The sequence below is a fragment of the Etheostoma cragini genome, chromosome 16 (assembly GCF_013103735.1).
Source record: "Etheostoma cragini isolate CJK2018 chromosome 16, CSU_Ecrag_1.0, whole genome shotgun sequence".
Lineage (NCBI taxonomy): Eukaryota > Metazoa > Chordata > Actinopteri > Perciformes > Percidae > Etheostoma > Etheostoma cragini.
This window is the reverse complement of record NC_048422.1, coordinates 21,312,490-21,327,157: the sequence shown is the minus strand read 5'-3', so window position 1 is coordinate 21,327,157 and position 14,668 is coordinate 21,312,490. Positions and strand designations below refer to the sequence as shown.

Below are 14,668 nucleotides of genomic sequence, written 5' to 3'. Positions count from 1 at the left end.
AAAAAAATGATGATGTTTGCACAAACAATTTTCTATCATATTACATGTGGATTTCCTGGAGCAACAATGTCAGATATTCTTTTAACTTCCCTCCTTACTTTTTGTTACTAGAACTACGTGGCGACTCCTTCTGCTGCTTCTTGCCAGTGTCTCTGTCAGCGGCAGCAGCTCTAGATGCGTTTTTTGTGTTTTTCTGTGCCGACGTGACCTCTTGAACAGCCTCTTTTTTATTCCTCTCAGCTGGCTCCTTCTTGCTGGACGACACCTGTTTATCAGGGGTAGTGGTTCTGGTATCCGGACCCTTGTGACTGTCCGGCTTGAGCGTTTCAGACTTGGGGTTTTCCCTGGATACCTTGACAACAGTCTCCTGGGGTGCACAGCTGGAGATCCTGCCTGAGAGGACTACATTGCTTGGGGTTTCTTTTTTCACTGCAGGTTTTGGCAGCACTGGTGGAGGATCGCGCTGGGAGGGAACATCTGATGGCAGCAGATGTTGAGGTGCAGAAAGAGGTAAAGCAACTTCTTTTGGTTTTGAGCCATGGTGGTTTCTAACTGGGGCTTGATTTTTGGGTGAGGGGTCTTTATGTCTGGCATCAAGACTTTGTTTAATAACAGGCGTTAGAGCTACAGAAGTTTTTAGAGTTGATGGTGAAGGGGCAGTTTTAGGAGGGGGTGATTTGAGCTTTGAGTCTGTGTTTTCCTTAACTGTATGAGCTGAGGTTGCTACAGAGCTTTTGAGCTGGGATTCTCTTTGCTTCACGTCAGAAGTAGTAGAATGTGTCAGCGGCACCGATTCCTCCCGCTTGGATGGCAACGAGGCTTCTCTCAATTTAGGGTGATGGGTTATTTGGATGGTTGAAGTGGTGAGTGCAGATTCTTTAGAAAGATCTTTTTGTTTTGAATTTGGACTGCCCTTGGCTGTTGGGACGGGAGAAGCCACACTGGGAGATTTCACTTCAACTGTTTTTGTCTCTGTCTTCACAGCAGTGTGTGGTACAGGTTGTGGGTCAGGCCTTGACTTACTTTTGGGAATCCAAATATTTTCATTTGCAGTTGCGGAGGATGAACATTTCTGTTTTGCAGAGTTTTCTTTCACACTGACAACTGTTTCATCTTTTTTATTGGTGAAGTATTCTGAATCAGATGACTTGTGTTGTGCTTTTTCAGCTGGAGAGTTTTTTAATTGCTGCTCTGAATGTTTCACAATGTCTTTATTCTTTGTCTTTGGTGAGATGGGATCCTCTTTTTTCTGCAGTAACACGCTACAACTCTCTATTGCAACAACAGCATCATCCTTTTTATTTATGCTCACTGTAACATTATTTAATGAGGCAACCACGTTTGCTGTAGAAAGGTCTCTCTTCTGCTCCACTTTTGGGATTTCCTCCACTTTTGCACATGCAACACATGTGTTGACGTCCTTCTTTGAGCCTGAGCTGCCTTTATCAATGACCACTTTCACAGCTAAACTGTTAGATGGCACACCGTTACGAAGAGATCTTTCCGAGCAGTCCTGCTCTTCTAATTTTAAACTGCAGGTTTCATTTTTGTGCACAGAAGCAGATGTGATGGAAACCTGCGTTTCTGTATTTGAAGAACAGATGGTCAACGGCTGCTGTTTAGAAAGCTTGGTCTCTGAAACGCGTACAGATGAAAAGTTGTTCTGTACAGTCACTTCAGTAACAGAAGTCAGATTTGAGCTCTGTGCAGTAACTGTTTTTCTCTCACAGCTCTGATGCTGACCTGTATCCAAACCACAGTTTATACTCTGCTTCAGCGACACAGGTAATAGTTCGCTGGCAGCTGTAGACGGAGTCTCTGCAGTTTTATTGTGCACCTCCAGCTCTGCTGAAGTCAAAGAGACTACTGTCTTGCAGCTGTTGCTATTTGGTAATGTAGTGTATGGTGTGACTTCCTGCTCTACTTCATCCTCCTGATCTTCATTGCTGACTTCCCGTATGGAGGGTGTTTTTCCACAGGAGGAGAAGTGGGAGCTGTGTCGAGGGCCTCTGTGATCATGAGCCAGTGAGGAAGTGGACTTCATACCCGTCCTGCTCTCTTGTTTTACAGTAAAGCTTGAGGCCTCTACTTTACTGGTTTGAGCCTTTACTGATTCACAATGCCTATCCTGTGTTTTCTCACTACTTGTACTGATTTTCACCTCTGTGGCAGCATTATTTGACTGATCTTTGGAGGCAACAATGCTATTTAGATAAGAAACAGCTTCAGGGCTTGTAGAAAAAGTCAGGGGGCTCTTGAGCTTGTCTGTAGTTTTAAGTTGGGGGATGGTTATTTGTCTCTCTGCAGGGGTCTGGAGCCAAATTGGAGGACTCAAAGCAACACAGTCACTTGTGTTTTCCGCCATTTTAGATAAACAGGTTTCTGTTTTTGAGACTCTGGGCCCTGAGAGCAGACCAATATCTAGGGTGCCTTCCAGAGGTTTGAGAGAGGAGACGTGACGTCCTTCAAGTTTATATTCAGAAGATGTCTTTCGAAGCGGAGACTCTGCAGAGGAGATGAGCTGGAGTTTTTCCACAGCGCTCTCTCCTCTACTGGAGAAAAGCTTGGGAGACAGACCTTCTGGGCTGGAGTGTACACTTCCCAGCCCTGCTTTCATGTGCTCATGAGAAATGGCCGTGTCAAGCTGGAGGCTCTTAGACCTGGTGGAGCCAAAGTGCAGGTTCTCGTGGATGCCGGAGGACAACCGACACATGCAGTCTTCACGTTCTTCAAACGACAACCTCTTCCTAGTGAATTCAATGTTGGGAGCTTTGAAGTCCAATCTTTCTGGCTTCATGGTATCTTTACTCTGTCTGGTGTGCTGCCACTCCTGTTGAATAGAGCAGAGTGTTGATCTGAGTCCTCCGTCACTTTCACAGCAGCTGCCAGATGTTTCAGCAATGCCCTCAGAGACACGTGTGTTAAGTTTCTTATATAGCACATCTTTGAGGGTTGTGCTAGCAGCTTTGACCTCCTTAAGGCCAGAGTCTGGGATGCTCTGGGTTTTGTTTTGGCCACGAACCAGAAAAGTTTCCTCCCTGTCATCACCACAAAAAGGGGATGAGTCAGATTCACGCAGGGCATCTTGTTTCTGTAGAGACTCCCTCCTCTCTGACCAGTCCTGTCTCTTTACAATCATCTTAGACTTAAGCTTTTCCTTGTCGAGCTCCTCAACAGACTCTTGTCGGCCCATCTTGCGACTGACGGGCCTCTTTAGGCAGCCCTGCTCAACAGGTCGAATACGGTTGATTGCCAGTGGCTCACAGAATGTTTCTTCCACACTCTGCAAGATGGTGTAATCCCGCTCCGCAGGCCTCAGTTCCTCATCGTGCACCTCCTCTTGGGTCACCTCCAGGCTGTGTTTTCTGGGACACAGGTGCTTCTTATCGCCTGTGTAAGAGGGGGACAGCTTCTCTTCAGACTGGACACGTTTTAGCAGGGGAGAGCGAGGTGGCTCAGCACTTTTGGGGCGCACAATATGACGTACAATTGAGGGTGGGGAATGTATCTTAGCTGGGAAGGCTTGGTTCGTCTTGGAAATGGCAACAGGGTGCCCACCGAGAAGGGGAGAGGGTGAGCGCTGAGGAGATGTTGGCTGGGGGGTTGGTGAAGGTGTGCGGGCCAAAGGAGAAAGGGGAATGCTGCTGGCAGACTTGCGGCGCCCCTGGCGAAGCCTTTGACCTGGGAGCTTGGGGCCCAGGCCCTGGAGGGTGCTGGGACGAATGTGGCCTGAGCCTGCAGGGGAGTTTGGAGCACTGGAGCTGGGGGAGCTACTCTGTGAGGAGTTGCCACCTGGAAGTAAAAAAGACAAATAAATGACTTTTAGGTAATTTAATAAATTATATATGAAATGAAATGAAGCTGTACAATTTCTTAGTTAAAATCTCCACCTGACTGGGTGAAGTCTGGTGTGTGGCGGAAGGTAGCAGTAGGGGAAAGAGGGGAGAGACTGTGGGTGGGGGAGCCAGGGTGACTCTCACCAGATGAAAGAGAATGGTTGAGAGAGGAGAAACTGCGGCTTGTGTGCAGGAGAGGAGAGGGCTGCATGGCGAAACGCCTGAAAAGGGAGCGGCGCCTGGAAAAAAGCAAAGTAAAAAATTAGTCCAAACTCATTTGCCTGTTTTTGAAAGTCTTTATAAAACAATACAACCACACAACTATAGAGTATAATAACTGCCAATAAGGGACATTAGTACTACTTAAAAGTACTACTAAAACAACCTTCAATTACTCACAACTAGAGACGCAGGAACCAAACATTTGTTAATGTAAACTCTGCTGTCATATTATGAGTCTATCCACAGATATCAGGTTCCTTTCATTTTTTGTAATGAAATATTTCCGTAATTGCTTTTAGCAGTTGTAGTTGCAAGAATTAAATATTTTGCAGTTCACAAAACAAACAAAAATGAGTTGGAGTTGCATTATGACTTAACATAAACATGCTCCTTTTGGTTTTTACTTCACTTCTTATACCTAAGAAATGTTTGTTATAGGTACAATGTTGCCTACAATTTTTCTATATTATTACATTATTTGCTTTTCTCACATTATCCTACACATGTCCAGTCTCCTTTAATCCTTGATCCTGTAGCGACTCACATTCAAAACTCCCTCAGTGTTATCTAGCTGCCCCCTAGAGGCTAACAGGAAACATGGCAACGTCTACACACTTGAAATCGGATCATTTACTCCCTAAACACATGGGTTTGAAACATTTAAGATTAAATCCAAAACAATGTGGTTACATTTAAAAAATAAGACATTTTGTTGAAAATAATAAAAAAAATCTTTACATCTACAGTAAATAAAATCTATGTTTCTGTAGAAGATTTTTACCTCTCTGGTGTCTTCTCCTTCTTCTCCTTCTTGGGCTTTTTGGCACATCTCACCATCTTGCTCCTGTAGCTGTTCCTCCTGGCTGGACCAGTTTTTATCGAAGTATTTTCAAAGGCGGTTGTGGAGATGGCCACTTTGCTACCACTCTGAAAAGTAAGGATGACATTTTAGAGTACATTTTTATCCAAAACAACGTTTAGTACTGCACTATTGTGGTTTATGTGCATTTTTGAAAAAGTAAAAGTTAGACTACAGGACTGTTCAATTTAGAGATTGTTGTAAATTTGTGAGCTACAGTTTGAGGACAAACATACATTGCCATTTACCTTGAGCAGGAGCTCCACCACTTCAGTGTGGACAAGACCGTGAACTGGTTCTCCGTTCACATGAGTAATGAGGTCTCCAGCTTTGAGTCCTGCTTCATGTGCAGGACCACCGTCTTCTACATTCTGATATTAACAGACACATAAGAGACATGTATTTTTATCATCAACATCAACATCATCTATTTTTCTTTAAAGCTCATTAAAAGTTTAAAGTAGTTTGGTTGATTCGGTTCAGACTGAGGTTTTTTTTTTTTTTTTTACATTTTGTTCACACTGACTTAATGCAAACAAACTTAATTTAGAGTTGTAAATATTAAGTCCAATGGACTGACAGTTTGGTCCCTAATTGGACCGTTTTGGCGCCTGTTATCCTGCATCATGACCACTTCATGGACCCATGAGGGGAAATCAGATTCCGGCAACTTTACTGAACCTTAAATGTTTATTTATCTTCTCTGGTGTCAGTCTGTCTACTACAGGCTGAAATACTCCTTACCCAGACCATATGGTATACGGTGTAGATGTCACCGTCACAAGCGTACACCCGGATTGCCCTCAGCGTGAACCCGAACTTCTTCCCTGAGCTGTGGATGACGACGGGCTGCCGTGGGTTGGTGGTACAGAGGGAGGAGTCTCGACTTGGAGAAGAGTCTCGGGAGGACGGGTCTGAGGAGAGGGAGTACGGAGAGAGGGGGCTGGCCAGCGGAGACACCCCGAAGATATCTGGAAAAGTAAGAGTTCATCACCACTTGAGCAGGTTTTATTATTCAATCAAATCAGACTTTGACCATCCCTCAAGTCCATAGAGCAGTGAGTCTATAAAGCTCATGAGCCTAGTTAAACGAGATTTAACTCTTGCAGCAGTGAAGACCTCTTGCTCCTGCCCTCCCTGCTTACTTTCCTTGTTAGCGGCTTGTACTCTGCTACTTGCCCGCAGCTACTCTGTAAAATGGAACTCCCAGCAGCTGTCATGCTGGGGCAATTTTTCCTTTTATCTATTTTTCTTTTTGAACAACGTCTGACGCGCCTATTGTAATTCTTATAACGTTGCTCTGACATACTTCAATCTTCTACAAAATTGATTACATTTTTGAGCGTACACATGTCAGTATGTCAGTGTGTGTTCTTTGTCTTACCCCCAGGGATCATGAGGGACAGGGCACCAGTTGAGACAGACTTCGGGACTTTTGCCACAGCTCCAGTCTTCTCTGCAGCACTCTCAGGCCGCAAAGAGTTAGTCTGAACCCCCTGGTCTGCCGAGGTATGACTGGTACTGTCGGGGCTCTCCACTCCCTCACCTCTTGGTGTCAACTGGTCAAGATGTTCTGAGAAGCTTCCTAATTATTACAAAAGATGAACATGGAGTGAAACACACAACTACACCAAACTAATGCTGATAGCATTGAGCAATGGTTGCTGCTAGAGAAGCATCCTCATCATTTGAATTTAACTTTTTAAATGTATCCATTAAAGATATAATTAGTCCATACTTAAAACAACAAACTAACATTTCAAGGGAATATGCTTATTTGCTTCCTTGTCATAAGTTAGATGAGGCAGTTTAGACCACTCTGTCTGTCCGTTACATATGATGCTAAAGCCATCAGCCGTTTAGCTTAGCACAAAGACTGGAAGCAGGGGGAAACAGCTGGCATGGCTCTTTCTGAACTTAACATTTCAACATGTATATTATTTGGCTTGGAGTTAGTTATTGTGGGATTCCAAGGAGTCACAGAAATTGGATGGAATCATATATTTAATGTCTACAGCTTCATATTTAGAAAAAAAAATATGAGAGTGTATCAATCTTGTCATCTAACTAAAAAAAAAACACAAAAAAAGCAAATTTCATTGTTACAAAAACATCAAACTATTCCTTTAAGTATTCCTTGGCAATCAAAATATCTTGACAAAAAAAGGTCAAAATGCAACAAAGAAATAACTGAAAGCCCTCAAAATAAACATTATCTTCTACACTAGTCCTAACAGAATAAGCTTCTGTAGTTTTATTGTTTCATGGACTTAAGAACTTGTATTTACATGTATTATATACAGTAGTTGTCATTTCGTACCAGAGAGCGTGGCTCCACTGTGGGTGCTGCCGGGAGTGGTAGCGTCAGGCTCATCCTGCAGGAGATCTCCGGTGGAAAAGGAGGTCTTGCTGGGGTCACCCAGGCCTGAGGTCTCGTCTCCTTCACTCTCCGCTGAGATGGCAAACTTTGGCAACAAGTTGGGGAGAGGGCCCTGATTCAGACCATCTGTGTCTGTAGAGTGGGACAGCGAGGGCCTGGTGGAACGAGAGAAAAGATTTTCCCTTCCTGTTAGAGCCAAATGTTTGAATATACTGTTTATATTAATGTCATGGCTAGCTTCACTTGAGAATAACTAGACTACTTAGACAAAAACAGTATTTTTACCTCACAGAACACTGGTGTTGCTGGTCTACATCGATCAGCTAGTTCGTCCATTTTATTGTGTGACTTTGGTAAATCCAAACTAAACCTTTAAAACACCAAAGTAACAAAATAACAAACACTAACTTATTGAGGCTGTGATAGACCAGCAACTCCCGTGTCCTGTGAGGTAAAACAAGTAAGCCATCAAAGGAGACTGGTATCTTTGAATAGATGAAAATAACAGCTTCAGTTCCTCATCGTAAAGGTCTATTGGATGGTAAGGTAAAGCGGTAAAAAATATTCTGAATAGGACATACATTTAAACAGATATGTTTTTAGGTGGCTAAAATATGTTTATCTGTTGCCCTTGTTCACAGCACTACATTGCTTAGCTTCTGCAGTACTGTCTGATTCTCTAAACTAGGCGCTTGCTGACCACCATCAACTATAGCTAATACACTGACTATGGATAAGTACCTCATACAACCACATTTCAAAAGATCCAAACTAGCACTTCCAACATAAAAGTCGTCTTTTAACCAGCAGTGGGCTGGCCACATTCTGAAAAAATATTATGTTTCTGTTACTATTTCTGTCTGTAAACAGTATTTGAACTCAGATATCATATTACACTACATTACATACACTAGTTCATGCTTTATGTACTGAACTGCTTATTTAATCTATGCTTCATTCTGTATTGTGATTATGTGCAGAGGTAAAATGGACGTAAGTTTTAAGCATACATTTCAGCAAAGTCTGGTGTCCAGCTGAGAGAGTCAACAGTCAGTGGGCTCTCACTCTTCTTCCCATCTGCCTCTCCCTTCTCCTCCAGATGCCCACGGGACAAATCCAGGCTGCTGTAAACCTGACAACCACAACAAAAAAAGATTCACGTCAGTACATGCCGACTATATAGGCAAAATGATATTTGAAAACATAAAATATAAAAAACATGATAAATAATGTATACATTTACAGTGTTAGAAGACACCATAAACACTGTGCTGTCTGTGTTTATGCAGGCTTTTTACAAGCATGGAGTTTTAGGTGCAGCTGAGGAAATAACATTGTGCAGCTCAACACATCCTCCAAGACGCCCCACTGCTTTTTGAGACACTGTAATGCTTTATTTTGATGTGAGCGGGAAGCATACTGCATTGCAGCACAACAATGACTCCAGCTTGTATGACTGTATTGTGTATTGTGTTCCACATTACCAAAAAAGAAAAAAAGAAACAGATCTGATTTTCAAGCGGAAAATATATGCAAAGCCGAAATCTACATTTAATACCGTAGGGGTGGAGGGACAGCGGGTTGTGTTTTCTAGACAGACATTTCCATATAAAATACCACTTAATCATGCTTTCTTTCCCATGAGAAAAGGAGCAGGACAGATGAGGGCATCAACTCATTTACATTACTAACATCTTTGGCCCAAATGATGATGTATATGTGTTAGTCTGAGAAATTTGAGAAGACACACCTTAGAAAATCTGTGAGAACAAGAGGAGAACTGCCGCAGCTCTACATTGAAGTCTTCATCGTTTGTATCCTCTTCCTCTGTCTCCAGGTGATGGTATCTCTCAGAGCGGGCTGGGGAAGATGGGAGGTTTCGATTTTACAGTTGTTTTTTTTTAATTGCACTCAGTTGTTTCAGGTAGTGCCACATGGTAACCTCTACCTTGGATTTTGTATTTACACAAGCTTGCACCTTTAACTTTTTCATCATAGAAACAGATATTTTGTGGAAATATTTTGAACTGATATTTAATGAGGGTACGAGCCATAGAAATGATCCACATAATATTATCTAATAAAAAAATATATATAATGGGACTTTACTTCCAGAACCAGGTGTGACCAAAATATTAAATAAAAAAACTTCTAAACATGATTATAAAGGCAAGATGTTAAGTTATCTTAAGGAGCATATATTTTCTATGAATTCTATGGACGCAGTAAACAACTCATTCTACTACAACTTCACTGGGTAAAATTGATGATTTGATTAGACAACTCACTGTCAAAGTAGCTGGTGTCGTCTTCAGACTCCAGCTGAGGAATAAATTCAGCCTTAAGCCTCAGCAGGCTGTTCCAGTCCAGGTTGTCAAAAAATTGATGCTGCTTCACTTCGGCAACTCCGCCTGCAGACGAAATAAGTAGAACAAGTAGTTTGAATAGAATTTTTAGGATTAATGTTAAAATTGCTGGTGAATAAAACACTGGGCCTCAACAATGGCTCAGAGAGACACAGGAGGTGAAAAACAGCTTACACTATGTTTTGCTTTTCCCTTGTGGCTGCAGGCCAAACCCATATCGTAACTATAAATTATGCAGGACAATTTCCTGCCTGTGACCTTTTGTGGAACAGCTGGAGACTTGGTGAATGGCAGTCTGTCGAGGGGAGATCTATGTGCACAAGAAGGTCAAGCTGTCCCCGGACTGAACTCGCTATGTGTAACCCTCTGATTTCCCTCTTTGCCCCAGGTCATGGCCACTTTTGCGGTCCACAGACCTACACACTTTTAGTGCCTGATCATGTAAGGAACTAGATTCATGGACTGGCAAGGAAATAATTGCAATTGATAAAAGGGAAGAGGTGAGGAGGCCACAGGATAAACTGCTCTGCTGTTAGATGACCTCAATTTCTTCCCGGGTGACTTGGAATTATGAGTGGTGCTGAAGTGGCACAAAGGGTTGCACGGGAATTTATGGTAGCCTGCTGAGCCTCTCTGTTCCTAACCGAGTTACTGTTTGTACCTGTGCCCATCCTTTCCAGAGGATTCTGCCGGAGGAGCAAGGTGATGAGCTCCTGAGAGTCAGGAGGTGGGGCATCTTCTCCCTCAGGCCAGTTGATCTCATCTGGACACATAATGCACGTAATCAGTTTGAATTCAAAAATATTCCGACTAACAAGAAACCTTAGAAGCTCAATTGCTACTATTTTAGTAAGTCGTGGTTTTAGAATTGGACAACATCAGGCTTTGCTAAGGAAAAACTCATATGTGTTTCAAAGTAACGTCAACTTAACAAAGGAAGTAAAAAAACTTTAATACTCTAATATCCAGAATATTATATCAGTTACTGTGCAGCAGGTAAACAACAGACTTTGGGGTTTGGGACACACATTATTTCTGTAGAGCTGATTTTTTGTTTGTCTTGGATAACATTAGCACTGCTACGAGCTGCTATTTACGACCAGAATTTATTTGTCATTGTTAGCTAGCTATAGCAGAGACGGATGTCAATATCAAAATGTGAAAAGCGAGGATGAGTGCCACATATACCTTTACTTCTAAGTTTGCAGCAAGTTGTTGATTTCAAAGCAGTGAGTTTTCTACCTCCACGCTGTACACACAGCTTTTGTTTGTAAAGAGAAATCAGTTCATAGGAACAAAACATTACAAGGATTACGACCATAAAGGTATGTAAGATTTTAAAATTCTATTTTATTTAACACCTTTACCTAATTGTTAACCACTAAGGCAGACATTTGTAACACTCTACTCTGAAATGCTCAGTTCAAAAAAGCTTCACCAGATAAGTCAGACAAAACTAAGTTAGTGCTCAAGATTTGAGCATAATGATGAATGGGACAATTTATATGTGCTCTAGCTTGTAGTGAGAAGCCTCACGGATAAGCAATGAAAAGGGGAGCAACGTCTGTCTGCGCCATGCTGATTGTCTGCTCTGTGCACCATTTGTCCCCATTTTAATCAAATTTGGGAGGGGAGTTATGAATATGTATGCGTGGCCTGAGGCTACGGTGGCATGCATTCATTGTGTTCAAGCCCTTTTAATTAACAGTCAGTCTCAGACTTGGTACAATTTGATTGAGATAGATAGAGGTTGTAATCCAACAACTCTAAATAATACAATTCATCTGAGCCACACTGCTGACCAGATAACAGCTCTTGTTTTCGCGATTAAGATTTTCTCTGTGCTGCTTGTCGCCATGAGACCACAAGAAGAGAACAAAGTAATATTATCGGAATTATTAAAACTTCACTTGAGGTCTAAAGTCAAGTTGAATACACTTACCGCCATCTGTTTTGCTACTGGCCCTCTGGGAAATCTCAGTCTCCAATAAAATGCAAAATATCCACATCGACTAATTCCATGCGGTCACTATGTAAATGTTTAATTAATATCTGAATGAGTTTTGGGAATTCCTTCACATGTGCTCAACAGAATCTACAAGATGGTGTGAAACAATTTAAAATTGTATACTCAGTAAACTGACATAAATACATAAGTGTAGTTAATTTTCATCTTTAAATACAAACATCCAAGAAAAGATTAGGTGAAACAAAAATAAGGCAGTTGTGGATCACAGATCTATCAGTAAGATTTTAGCAGGAGTAATTGTTTAACAGAAATATTAAAAGAATAGTACAGAAACGTTTCATCATAAGAGATGAAAAGGGAGGTAACACTGACCACTGATGACCTGTCCAAACAGTTCCTCTGGTGTGTCTCCAAAAAAAGGCACACAGCCCACAAGGAACTCGTAGAGGATGATGCCCATGGCCCACCAGTCCACCGGCTTCCCGTAGCCTTGTCTTAGGATCACCTCTGGTGCAATATACTCTGGGGTTCCACATACCTAATAATTCAAATACATAATATTCTAAACATAATGTTGTTTGTGGGAAATGTATTGTCACTACTGTCAGTTAAATTTAAAGATGTACCTGTTTATCAGAGAACTCTCTTGCATCTTTCTCTATATGTCCTTCATACAGGTTCGTTGTCATGTTCATCAGCCCAACTTTGGACAACCCAAAGTCTGTCAGCTTAATGTGTCCCATTGATGTAACCAGTAAACTGTGAAGAAGACAGATGTGGGGGGAGGATGGAAGAGAATAATGAAAATGTTACAATAAATTGTGATAATGAAAAACAACAGTCAGCTAACCTTAGGTAGTCAAGGTTTTAGACAGTGATCATTATCAACGGCTGCATAGGTTACTTGTATTCCCAGCATCATTAGTAATATTTCTTGTATCATAAAAATGTGAAAGAAGTGTAAGATCTTTTACTTCAGTAAATTATTCCAATACAAGTAAAACTCCTGCAATAACATTTCATTTAAAGCTAAAGTGCGTAGTTTCTGTCGCCCCCATGGGGAATTCAACAAAACTGCCTGCGAATCCACATGATACACGCCTTCTGTGACTGGCTTCTGTGATGCTTCGGTAAATGATTCATTATGTTCACAACTATCTGTCTGCTGTTTGTTGCTGAGCAAGTAGTTTTTGGGACTTTTTTGATGAAAACAGCTCAAGATGGAACTATAGAAAAACTATAGCAAAAATAACAGTAATTTTGCAAGTCGGAAAACCAAAACAATGAGATGAAAGACAGTAAAGTGCTCTTCAGAACTGTATGGAACTGAGGCGATCAGGTGTACATTAGGGGTTCATCACTAAAATTTTGCAAGGTCTCACTTGTCTGGTTTGAGGTCCCTGTGGACGATGCCATAGTTGTGGAGATACTCCAGAGCCAGCACTGTCTCTGCAAAGTACATCCTGGCCATATCCACAGGCAGGGGACCCATGTTCTTCAAAAGGGTTGCACAGTCTCCACCTGTAACGGTCATTGGAGTGATGTGATTGAGAGAACACACAGGCGACATTGTTCAAATTGCTTTCAGCCACAGCACTATGCAGTGGTGCACTATGCTGACCTTCAACATATTCCATGACCATGCACAGGTGCCGCCTTGTCTCAAAGGAGCAGTACATGGACACCACAAAAGGGTTCTCGGCAAAGGTGAGGATGTCTCTCTCCACAAAGGCCTGTTGTATCTGATTCCTCAAAATCAGGTTCTGCTTGTTGATCTTTTTCATGGCAAACCGCTGCTTTGTTTCCTTGTGCCGAACCAGATAAACAGCTCTGTGGAATAAAAGGTTCACTGTTAGCTGAGGGAAAGAACACTTAAAACCACTCCACTTGGAGGAACAAGTTGTCCAATTGGTTGTTGATTAAATTGTTTTATTGTCTATTAAAGAGGCAAAGACAAAGAGGGAAGAGGGAAGAGGCAATAACAAAGAGGGAAGAGGCAATATGAAAGGGAGATAACTGAAAACAAAATGAGAAAAAGTCCTTTCAAACTGAAATTGTTGGTGCTCATCTCTCATCAAAGATTAGATAATCAGATATAAAATAAGATGTCCTTACCCATAGGCACCATTGCTGATGAGTTTTGTCATCTCAAAGTCCAATTCACATGGTTTACGCCTGCACCTCAGGGCTATGCTGAGGCTGTGAGACTGAGGGCGAGAAGAGAGACAAATACTAAAACAAATCAAAAAGATAAAATCTGTACTTCATGATACATTGGTGGTAAAGATGGATGGAGTAGATCAATGAAAACAATTTAAGTGCTTACAGAGTCATCCGTTTCTGGTGTTTCTGCAATCCCGCTGTCACAGCTGGTCAGCTGAGCGATTTCTACAAGAAAAAATAATAATAAAAAAAAGGAACAGTTTTGATATAAAAACTAGTTGCTAGTGTATCATAAATCTACAACTTCATGCAAGGCCCATGTACATGTTCTGCAGTGCAGTATTTGAAACAAAAGTTCTGTAAATGCTGAGAAATCAGGACCTATTAACAAAACAAAAAACAGCAGCCTTTATTAACCTATCAGGTTTGAGGTGCTGACACCATGATAATCTGAACTGAGAATAAATGGGGCGGAAATAAGATGTGGCAACACAAACACATTTTGAAAATCACCACTCTAGAACAAGTGCTCATTAAAAACCACCTTGCATCTTTTACTTTTTTTCTGACAAAGTCAATGTGTGTTGTTTAACAGGGGGTGTTTGTCTTGTCCCCAGAGAGCCTTTAAACACATTTCCACCGCTATTTAACATCTGTCCTTCCTTGTAAGGTTCGCTTCAGGCACACAAGGCACTGGGCAAACGAAACACAGGAGACACTCGGGGGAAATGAATGGAGAGATTGGCTGATGAGCCAGCCTGTGTGGATCTGTGTAAGGTCTTTGGGGAGGCCATTCCTTTCTAATTAGTCATAATGAATGTTGTTTGTTACTGAATCTAGAGAGACAGAGGGTCATTAGAAAGACAGTCTGTT

The 14,668-nt window shown here is 41.8% G+C and overlaps 1 protein-coding gene across 16 annotated transcripts in view; it reads right to left on the bottom strand.

Annotated features, from left to right (window-relative positions):
• Positions 1-14,668, bottom strand: part of mast4 (microtubule associated serine/threonine kinase family member 4) — an 84,441-nt gene that overhangs the window by 3,023 nt on the left and 66,750 nt on the right. For 11 of the 16 annotated variants that reach the window (XM_034895588.1, XM_034895591.1, XM_034895593.1 and 8 more), the window contains 17 exons: positions 13,959-14,020; positions 13,748-13,839; positions 13,254-13,462; positions 13,015-13,153; positions 12,259-12,391; positions 12,005-12,170; positions 10,325-10,426; positions 9,586-9,708; positions 9,048-9,157; positions 8,308-8,429; positions 7,238-7,452; positions 6,302-6,502; positions 5,662-5,888; positions 5,154-5,288; positions 4,840-4,985; positions 3,891-4,075; positions 99-3,792 (listed from right to left, as the gene is read on the bottom strand). In XM_034895588.1, coding sequence (XP_034751479.1) covers positions 99-3,792; positions 3,891-4,075; positions 4,840-4,985; positions 5,154-5,288; positions 5,662-5,888; positions 6,302-6,502; positions 7,238-7,452; positions 8,308-8,429; positions 9,048-9,157; positions 9,586-9,708; positions 10,325-10,426; positions 12,005-12,170; positions 12,259-12,391; positions 13,015-13,153; positions 13,254-13,462; positions 13,748-13,839; positions 13,959-14,020 — 6,061 coding nt within the window. Of the gene's footprint in view, position 1; positions 3,793-3,890; positions 4,076-4,839; positions 4,986-5,153; positions 5,289-5,661; positions 5,889-6,301; positions 6,503-7,237; positions 7,453-8,307; positions 8,430-9,047; positions 9,158-9,585; positions 9,709-10,324; positions 10,427-12,004; positions 12,171-12,258; positions 12,392-13,014; positions 13,154-13,253; positions 13,463-13,747; positions 13,840-13,958; positions 14,021-14,668 lie in introns of those variants that run through there. The other 5 variants (XM_034895589.1, XM_034895603.1, XM_034895604.1 and 2 more) reach the window with 3 other exon arrangements.